Raw genomic sequence first — 10,468 nt, forward strand, 5'->3', positions numbered from 1 at the left:
TGAACAAGAGCAACCACCACGTCAGCTTCCAGCACCACTCTTTCAGAGCAGCAAGACTGGGGAGAAGGAAGAGCTCAGGTCCTTTCCCACTCTCCTCCCTCAACACATGGCAAGAGCCCTTTTCTTTCACTGTATCGGTTTCATTATTTCATTAGTTGAAAAACAGGCAAGCCACCAGCACCTCCTCTGTAAAGTACTTGGTGATCCACTGGGGAGGTAGACTGCAAGCTAGGTGCTATCCTGCTAGGGAAAACAGGAACATTTCCAACCATACTCGCATCCAAGCACAGTTAGCTCACTCAAACTAAAGCCCAGCACACTGAGTTACAAATGGACATCTTAAAGATGTTCACTTGCTTTTTAGAGGCTAGTCAGGAAGGTGACTCTCTCCATTTGGAAAGGAGGATCATTAAAACCACGCAGACTCTGAACACCAGGCAAATACACAGACATTGAAGATGCCCCTATAGATGATGCCCTTCTCCTCCAAAAAAGGAGTATTTGTGTTGTCACCAAGGATGGGACTGTTCACTCCTGCTAAAGCTTTGGGACTAACACGCAGTTCATGCTGAGGTATGATGTATGCCGGGAGCAGTGCCATAGGCTAAAGCAAGAGCAGCACACACACCTGTGACGCTGTGCTCCTTCCCACCTCACTGTGCTCTCTGCCCCTCAACCTGGCCTCCCCATAAACAGCACGTAGGCAGGGGCTAATTGAGCATGCGCCAACTAAGGCCCATCTAGCATGTAAGTAGGACTATGAGTCAATCATCTCCTCCCCCATAAAGAGGGGGCAGCCCAGAGCCCATGGAGCTCTCCTGCATGGCAGCAGGCCGCACTGCAGAACCTCCTCTTGAGCAGGGATGCCTCTCAAGGTTACTCCTTGAGGCCGAGAGATTCCTTACCCGCAACAGATCCTCAGTAGGTGACTAATAGCATGCTGAAACTTTGAAAACTTTGCTAAGTTACATCTATGATTGATTGTGCACATAATCCTTCAGTCATAAACCATTGGCCTTGCAGACTGAGGATGGTGGTTGCTGCCTATGGGAGTATGAGACATTCTGGGATGCTGGGAAGAGCATTTTGGGATTGTGCAAGACTTACTATGGAATGTTTAAGGAAAGACCAAAGGCGGGAAAAGGGATGGATTAAGGTGTTTTGAGGGGCTACAAGCATGAGAAAATAAAGGGGAAAAGGGGATGAAAGGAATGGATGACATGTGAACAGGGTGCTGGTCAGTACGCTTGACATGCCCTGCGCCTGATGTCCCCCAGCCTCTCCTGCCTTCTCATTAAACTCCATTTTCTGGGCTGAGGGGGCTGTCTCTTCTGTGTGCAGGTGTCTGTGAGAAGGTCTCAGTGCCAGCCACTGCGGTGGGGAGCACGAGTCATAGGGGCCCATGTGCCTGGGATGCCAGCAGCTGGAGAGACTGTGCTGCCTCCATTCCCCTGATATCCATCAGCCTTGGCCTGCATCCTCCAGGAGTCTGAACCCACAGAGGTGGTCCTCAGCACCTCCATATGTGAATCCTATTCTCAGCACATGTCGCACAAAAAACCCTTCCCAGTTCTCCAAAAAAGGTGAGGGTTCTTTCCTGTAAACTTAAAGGCCTTAGGACAACGCACTCTATGCATTAAAGTAAGGCACGCACTCCTGTACTTCATCTTCGAACCTCATTTCTAACACTTCATCCTCAGACCTCTGAAACTACCAGAAATAGAGCAAGAGAGTGGTTTACAGCATCTCTGGAGATGAACTTCTGTGCCTCCTTTCTTCCACCCTGAAAAAGCATGCGATGGCTCCCTTACATGCCCTGTGTGCGTGGGAAATGCCCTGGGCTCTGCAGAGATGCTTTTGCAGCCTCTCAGAAGTAGTTCTGAAGTGATTCTCAATGCAAACATGACCCAGGCTCTCATAAAAGCGTCACAGGTACTGCTAAAGCAAGCGGGAAATTGCTACAAATACTTTGGGCCTTGATGTTCAATCCTCATGGCAGATACGCTTAATGATACCTATGTGTAAGAATTTTGTTCCATGCTTGGAGATTTTGGAGCCTCATTGAAAGAACAATCCAAAGAGGAATGTGACTATCATCAGAGTGAGGTTCTGTTTGCTCTACCTGGTTAATGGCAGGCAGCAACGGGCATGAAATGGGAAAGCAGCTTTGCTGAGAAAGGTGAAAGATGGAAAAACAAATGGATTGCCATTCTCACCTCACAGGGCAATACACCTGATGCCCATCCTGTAACAGCTGCAGAGTAGCTCATCTGCCTTTTCACAAGGCACTTCCAGAGAGCAGTTGCTTTCCCCCTTCCTAGGAGGACACTTTGGACCGACACGAACTGTGATCCCAGATTTCCTCTTTGCATCCACTGGCCTTAATGGGAGTCCGGGGAGCCCTCTCAGACAGAGGCATCAAGACGGGAGACATAAATGCTTGGGGAGATGTTGCAGGATTCACTTCATCCAAGGGCAGGATTCCATGGGAGGGCAGCAGGATTTAAGGCCTGGGGTGGGGAGCATGTTGAGGGAAGTGGGTGATGTGGGGGCCTAATGGACTCGGGTTTGGGAGAAGAAATGGGGGATGGTTGTGAAGGGCCCAGCATGGGGGGGGGCAATATTTTGTAACAGGGGAATCTGACCCATGCTCAGCATATTTGGGGGGTGGTTCCTGGTCTGGGTCAGAGGGGCACCCAGTTTCAGCTGGGGAGAGGGGTCTGTTCAAAACTTGGCAAAATGGGAGGATGCTGTTGTGGGAGGGGGAAGGGGTCTGTGCAGCACCCAGCCAAACCCCAAAGCTCAGTCTGGGTCCCTGGGGAGTTCCCCACTCCTGGCCCTACTGTGGTCTCCCTGGGGAAGCTCTGGAGCAGGTTGTGCTAGGAGTGACCTGTGCAGGGGAGTTGAAGGATGCTCTGCACCACATCAGAGTGGGGCCTGTGTTCACTACCCCACAAGGACACCCTCTTGGACACCAGGACTATGAGCAATAATCCCAGAAGTGGCTGGAGCTATTACCCCTCCATCCCGCTTTGGCCTTGGACCCTGGGTCCTGGCTGTCGATCAGGAGGAAAGCTGTGCTCCCAGCAGGGACCTGGAAGGAGCATGAGTTTGATAACGGAGCCTCCTGACCTTCTCAGTTAGTTCACGATATGAGGTCAGTGGTGTTTGTTTGGGGATGATCTTCCCTCCAGATCTCCTTGCCTGATCCATTTCTGGGAGATCCTCTCTTCTTGTCTCTGAGCTGGAAGGTTTCTGACCACTGAACTCCTGCTGGTCTTGTCTGCGGGAGAAGAGAAGAGAGGAGGCACCAGCCCACTGAGCATGCCATAGGCACATTCCATCTCCATAGCTTGCAAGACAGAGGCTGGTCAAGGAGGCAGAACCTGGGCAAGAGACTAGCTGATTCGGAGGGCTATGATGGTTGTGGATTTCCTTTCCAAAAGAGGTTGCATTTATTTATTTATTTATTTATTCATTCAAGATGAAAGGGCTCTGGCTATGGGGTGAGACATTCTTTAGGGGTGGCTGTTAGGTCAGATCATCCCAAAACGTTTCCCATGGAGGTTTACTGCACTGGTGGCTTCCCCTTCCAAAGAGCATCTGGCCTTCAGGAGGTGTTAAAACTGCCTCATGTGAAATGTCTCCTCCTCCCTTAATGCGGGTGGGGGGCAGCTGGTGTGGAGCTTCAATGCAAAGCAGCAGCATGCCGGGGGTGGAAGCAGGGAGAAGCTACAAAGGAGGAACTGAGAAACATGGCCCAGGCATGGAGGGATGGTGTCAGGAAAGCCAAAGCTGAAGCTGAGACTTTAAAAGGATGTCAAGGACATCCGTTGACAGTAGTCAAAGGCTGAACAAGGAAAGACTGACGCCCTACTGAATGGAGTGGGTGGCTTAGTGACAGCAGACACACAGAAGGCTGAAGTACTCCGCTGTCATTAGTGACAAGGTTCAAGAAGGAGCAGTAGGACTAGCAGTGGACGAGGCCTGAGTAAGAGGTTAGTTATGAGAACTCAACTTCTAAAATCCATGGGACCCAACAGGCTAAATCCAAGCATGCTGAGGGAATTCACCAATGTTCTTGCCAGGACTCTCTCTATCATTTTTGTGAGGTGGTGGTGAAGAGGGCAGGCGTACCCAATGCCCAGAAGAAAGCAAAATTTGAACACCTCATCAGAACAGGCCATTCTTTTAATCCTTCTTCTAATAATCCAAGGAACAACAGGCTGCTCAGCCTCACTGCAGTGCCTTGGAAAATCATGGAGTGAGTCCTCTTGAAATACATTTGTGAGCACATGGAAAAGAATGTGACTGGTAATAGTCAGCATGGGTTTCCCAAGTTGAACTCTTGCCCCAACAACCTTATTACCTTCTAGGATAAAACAACTGGATCAGTGGAAGAGGGAAGACCAGTGGATGTCACTCACCTTGTCTTTAACAAGGCCTTCCATGATCTCTCAAGTCAGGATGTGATGTCTAGATGGATGGACAACCAGAAGAATAACACTGGTTGGGTGACTGGGCTCCCAATAGACTGTTTGATGGGTTGTACTCTACCTGGGGGCCATTAACATGTGCAATCCCTCAGGGGTCTCTCCTGGGATCTGTCTTATTTTACATCTTGATCACTCACCTGGAGGATGTCCGCAGAACAGAACAAACTTGGTGGATACCAGTCAATATGCTCAAAGACAAGGCAGCCATCCAGAGGGACCTCCACAGTCTCGATGAACAGGTAGCATGAAATCACATGAAATTCAAGAAAGACAGATGTCAAATTTTGTCTCTGAGAAGTAAAAACCCCTTGCAACAAAATATGCTGGGGCCAGATTTCAGGGAGCAGCAACAGCTGGCTGCTCCCGGAGGGATAGCATGCTGGGAGCCAAGTGGGATAGAATGGTTGACAGGACAGGGGACCCACCAGCTGGGGCCCAGCCCCACCATACCTGACTGAGGCAAGCAAGGCAGACCTGGAGATCACAGCTAGGTTCAACCAAGACTCCATACCATCAGGCAAATTCTTGGTGATGAGGAGGGTCCAAGGTCAAGCTGGGAACACAAGTCAGCAAATCAGGATCAGGTCCAGTGACAGTAACCAAGGTCAGACAAAGCCCCGTAATTGCAGGGCAGTCACAGAGAGATGAGGTAGGTCCAAGGTCAACTCAGAAAGTCAGGCCGCGAGTCAGACTCCGGACCAACAGGATCCGTGGTCAGGAACAGGCACAGCTGTAATACAGCTGCAGACAGGCACACTTGCAACCTAACTCAAGATGGGACAGAAGATGAAGGCCTGAGCTTAGATGGCACTCCTGGACTGTGGGCAGGGGCGTGTGTGCAGGCCTCTGGTGAGTCTAGTCAGGACCATGAAAGCCTGTTAGTGCAACCAGGGCTCTGTCAACAGACTGGCCTGGAGCAACTATGCAGAAAAGGCCCTGGAGGTGCTGATGCATGGACAAGTGAGCGTGAGCCAGCAGCGTGCCCTGGCAGCGAGGAAGGCCAACAGCCTCCTGGGCTGAATGCGCAGGAGCACAGCCAGGAGATGGAGGGAAGTGATCACCCCCCATTACTCAGTGCACTCAGATCACATCTAGAGTGCCATGACCAGTGCTGGGTCCCAAATAAAGGAAAGACAATGACAAAGTGGAGTAAGTTCAGTAGAGGAGCATCAAGGGGGCTGTAGCACTTCCCTGTGAGGAAAGGCGATGGAATGGGGGTTTTTTCAGCCTGGAGAAGAGATGGCTTTGGGGAGGGGGGAAAATAACATCATCCATCCAGTGCCTACAAAGTAGCTGTTAAGAAGACAGAGCCAGGCTCTTCACAGCAGTGCAAGTTTGGAGGATGAGAGACAGTGGGCATAAGGTAAAACAGGAGACATTCAGACTGGATGAATGGAGAAACTGCTTCCCCATGAGACAGTCGAGCATTGGAAGAGGTTGCCCGGGGAAGCTGCGTAGTCTCCATCCTTGGAGCTTTTCAAGGCCCAATGGATAAAGCCTGAGCACCTTGATCCGACCTAACCTGACTGGAGCTGGACTAGAGTCCTCCTGAAGTCCTCCCAAAACAGAGTTATTCTTTGATCCTTTGACACATATCTCGAGGGCTATTTATAATGCTTTTGGATATTTGAGAAAGATCGAGTGGCGGGAGAGGTAACACAGAGCTTTGAGGTGATTCTCAGCCTTCCCAAAAGGCTGCTGGAGGCCAGAGACATACTACAAGATCTAAGCTACATGGCCTTCCCGTGCACAGAAGAAGGCATCCCATGTGCCAGCACTCCTGAATGGATGAGGATGGAACACGTTGAGATGTTACACGCGCACCTTCATGTTTAAATTCAAATGACTTTTCCTCTCATGAAAAACAATCCTCCCCCTGACATTCATGTCTCCTGTCCTTAGCAGCTACAGCAATAAAGTCTTTGTCCACTGTGCCACCCTTTCCTACATTTCCATCCAGGGCAGAGGCCGAGGAGACAGCATCTCATCACATGCAAGTCCAACAGGGCCAAGAGGACTCATGCCCGGTGGCATCTATTGGTGCCACAACAGCAGCCAAGGAGGCCCCTGGAAATGCCTGTGGCTCGGCCTCTTCCTCCCCACTGACCACCAGGGGAGGCTGGAGGGACCAGCTCGGGCAATCAGGGCTCTCTAAACCTGAGAGGGTCAGTGAATGCACAGCTGTCTGCAGGGAGGTGAAGGGAATCCCATTCATGGGCTCACTACTGACTTTGCATCATGACTTTGGGGGAGTCCTGATGATTTCTCTGCCTCAGTTTCCTTTTCAAAGGAGCATGTCCCACACTTGGAGTGACCAGAGTTATGGGGAAAGCTGTATGCCAGAGGTGTTTACAAAGTTCTCACCAGCTCAGAGGTTTCTGTCTCCTTTGAGAGCCAATTATGCATTGCTCACTCTCTGCAGACCCTGGGGAGAGACGAGCTGCAGCAGGAACCTTCAGAGACTTGTTAGTGCTATAAACCCCAGGACACTCCGGAGAGCAGGGGGCATTTGGGTGCTGCTGGACGTGCACCACAGGAGCTGCCAGAAGAGGACACCAAAGGCAGAGCAGTGCCTGAGCCCTGGGTCATGGCTTGCAGAGAGCTCAGGGGAGAGAAGGATGTGGTGGGAAGAGGCAGAGGGTGACACCCCGACCTTGGTCGTCATTGCCCGGCACCATCAGTGCAGAGATCGTCACCTCATCCTGAGGCCTGCAGGTCTGTGTTGTGTCTTCTGAGCCAGGTCTCTTCCTTTTCAGCTGGTGAGGCTTTGCATGCTGGCATCTTTGAGTGACAGAGGTGACAGGCATTTCCCTTCCTGGGTGTCCTCTACTCCAGCTCCCTCTTCCCCTCCACACATTTCTTCCAGTGCCCTTGTTAGCTGAGCAGAGTCCTGAAAAGCTTGCCAGGGGTGTGGAGTTAGAGTCTGTGCCTTTGCTGTCCCTGAGCCAGCCCAGAGTCCTGCCGAGGGGCGCCCACCCCTCTGCTGGGAGGTAGGATCTGGGTAGAGGGCTGTGTTCCTCAGGCAGGGACTTTCCCTGGCCGTGCACACAGGTACTTGCTCCTTCCCAATGTCATCCACTGCTCACCACGGAAATACCCACCCCTTCTCCTAGCAGTGCTGCCCAGGGAGCCCCACGAGCACAGCTGGTAGTGCTGAGGTCCACCTGCTGAGCTGTGCCGCCAGGCAGCCCCAAAGCCCTCAGAAACCATTGCTGAGGGGAGTTATACAAGCCAAAGGGTCTTCCCTGTCCTCCTCCCTCTGCCCACCCTGCTCAAAATCTCTCTTCCTCACATCGGCTGATGAGCTCAGGCATCCACCTGCTCTCACATCTATCTCACTTTTCTCTCTAACGCCCACGTGGAGGATGCCCGAGAATCCTCTCAGGCAGTCCCACTGCACAGCACCGTGGATGTGAACTCCTGACCACACCATGTTAAAGGAAGTACATGGCCTGTCCCTCCCAAAACAAGTGTTTCAGAGAGCTGAGATCGGCTGTTTGGTGCGGTGCCTGTTCTCCTCCTTTGAGGAAAAAGGGCATCTGGCCCTTACATAAAGGTATTTTGCTCTCCGGTGGGGACTGAGTTTGCTCTTTGGAATAACCTCAGGTGTAGTAGAGACACTGTCACAGTTTGAGTGAATACTTTCTGAGAGAATTGCCAGAGTCCATGTTTTCTCTGACAGAAACTTCCTTCACAGTTCTTTTATACAAGACCAAAAGAAATAAACAAATCTTTCTCTTAGGTCGCCTTGCTGGCAAAAGAAAAATGAGGGACCCAGGGAGCTACATGGAGAAAGGGGAATGGGACAACTGCACATTGCCAGTGGAGTTTCACCTGCTGGGAATGGGGAATATCCCCACTCTCCAGACACCGCTCTTCCTCCTCTCACTCATCATCTACTTGGTGACTGTGGTTGGGAATATCCTCATCATTGTGGTGGTCATGGCAGACCAGCATTTGCATACCTGCATGTATTTCTTCCTGGGCAATCTGTCCTCCTTGGAGATCTGCTACAGCTCCACCATCCTGCCCCGACTGCTGGCCAGCTTCCTGACCGGGGACAGGACCATCTCTGCTCATGGCTGTATAGTACAGTTCTACTTTTTTGCTGCTTTAGCATGTACTGAGTGTTACCTGCTGGCAGCCATGTCTTATGATCGGTACCTGGCCATATGCCAGCCCCTGCTCTATGCAAGCCTCATGGCCTGGAAGCTCTGTCTCCAGATGGCAGCTGGGTCTTGGCTAATGGGATTCCTTATCTGCACAGTAGTCACTTCTTTCCTATTGCAGTTGAAGTTCTGTAGCCCCAAGGCTATTGACCACTTCTTCTGTGATTTCACCACTTTGCTGGACCTTGCCTGCAGTGACACCCGGGTGGTTACAATAGTAAGTTTTATTCTGTGTGTCCTGGATATAGTCTTCCCCTTCCTGTTCACGCTGGCATCCTACGTGTGCATCATAGCTGCCATCCTGAGGATCCCATCGAGTGTGGGCAGGCAGAAGGCCTTCTCCACCTGCTTCTCTCACCTCACTGTTGTCACTCTTTTCTATGGCACCCTCATCATTGTCTACCTGATGCCCAGAACAGCCCCTCTGAGGCAGCTCAACAAAGTGTTCTCCTTTTTCTATACAGTCCTCACACCCCTGGTCAATCCCCTCATCTACAGCCTGCGGAACAGGGAGGTCAGGGAAGCCCTCAGAAAAGCACTCAGGAAAGCTCTGGCTTGCACCCAGAGCTCACAGCAGTTGTGTACTCTTCTCTAAATAAAGCTAATAAAGTAGTGCTGCTACAGGTGAGAAATGTTGCAACCGTGTCATCTTTCTCTAGTGAGAGCAAATTCATCTGGGGTGAAATGCGAGCAGACAGGGAAGGAAGATCGAGACCCACAGTGCTTTCCTGACTCTGGATTCCTCAGATATAAGCCATCTCCCTCTGCTGTGAATATTTGCAGGGAAGAAGTCGGTGCCTCAGCCCATAGCCCTCACTACTCTTCTCTCCAATGGAAATGCACATACTAGTAGAGTTGCCAAAACACATACTGGTGTCTCCTGTCATTTGTGATGGCCTTGAGTCTCCCAGACATCAACGGATTCCTGGGAGATAGTGAGGGGAAACAGTGGAGGGAGCTGCTGGGACCGGTGCTGCAAGTGTGCACTGTAGGCAGTCCGCAGGGAGTCTGAAAGGGCCCTCGATATCGTGCATGGGCAAGGGCACTCATGCCTGCATGCAGGGACTTCAGTGCCAGCCTGTCTGCGATTCAGCCCACGTTGAGTGCGATGGGCACATTCCGGGTGCCTCTTTTTGTGTGTGGTCTCTCCAGGGAGCCCAGCAGGTCAGCTCAGGTGGAGAAGGCTCCTGGGTCAACAAACAGCCTTCAGTGAGATGAATTGGAGCCCAAAAGCCCCACGCCTGAAACTTTGTAAAGCACTGCATTAACCTCCAAATTCAGTATTGGGGGTGGCCCTCAGAGGAGCTGTCAGTGTCTGTGGGACACCTCTCCCTGGCAGCTCGTCTGCAGGGGATCCCTTTCTATTCCATGGCCGTCAATTCAGCCGGGTCAACAAAGACAGGCCTTTGACCCTAAACAAATCTTGAAAACCCTTTGTTAGCACCTCGTCTGCCTTCACTTTCTTATCCATGGATGCCCGCTCTCTACCCTGGAAAGCTAAAATGGGCCATTCCCTGAGGTTCAATCCTAATCTCAGCTGTGATTAACCATGACCGTGTGCTGGGATTCCATTCCAGTTTTGGAGATTTTGGAACCTGGTTACAACAAAAGAGCAAAGAGGAAGGTGTCTAGCATCCACGGCCAATGGCAGGCAGCAAAGGACATGGACACCTTTGCTGGGAAAGGTGAAAGAGGGAAAAACAAAAGGATTGCCATTCTCACATCACAGGGCAACATACCTGGCACCCACTCTCTGCCAGTTGCTGGGTAGCTTGTCCGTCTTTACACACAGGGCAAGGAGAT

The 10,468-nt window shown here is 51.3% G+C and overlaps 1 protein-coding gene across 1 annotated transcript; it reads left to right on the plus strand.

Moving 5' to 3' along the window:
* Positions 1-8,282: 8,282 nt before the first annotated feature.
* Positions 8,283-9,260, plus strand: LOC112988233 (olfactory receptor 6B1-like). The gene has a single exon (XM_026108574.2). It carries the CDS (start codon positions 8,283-8,285, stop codon positions 9,258-9,260), a length of 978 nt encoding a protein of 325 aa, XP_025964359.2.
* The last annotated feature ends 1,208 nt before the right edge of the window (positions 9,261-10,468 follow it).

This window comes from Dromaius novaehollandiae, unplaced genomic scaffold (genome assembly GCF_036370855.1).
Source record: "Dromaius novaehollandiae isolate bDroNov1 unplaced genomic scaffold, bDroNov1.hap1 HAP1_SCAFFOLD_30, whole genome shotgun sequence".
Taxonomy (NCBI): domain Eukaryota; kingdom Metazoa; phylum Chordata; class Aves; order Casuariiformes; family Dromaiidae; genus Dromaius; species Dromaius novaehollandiae.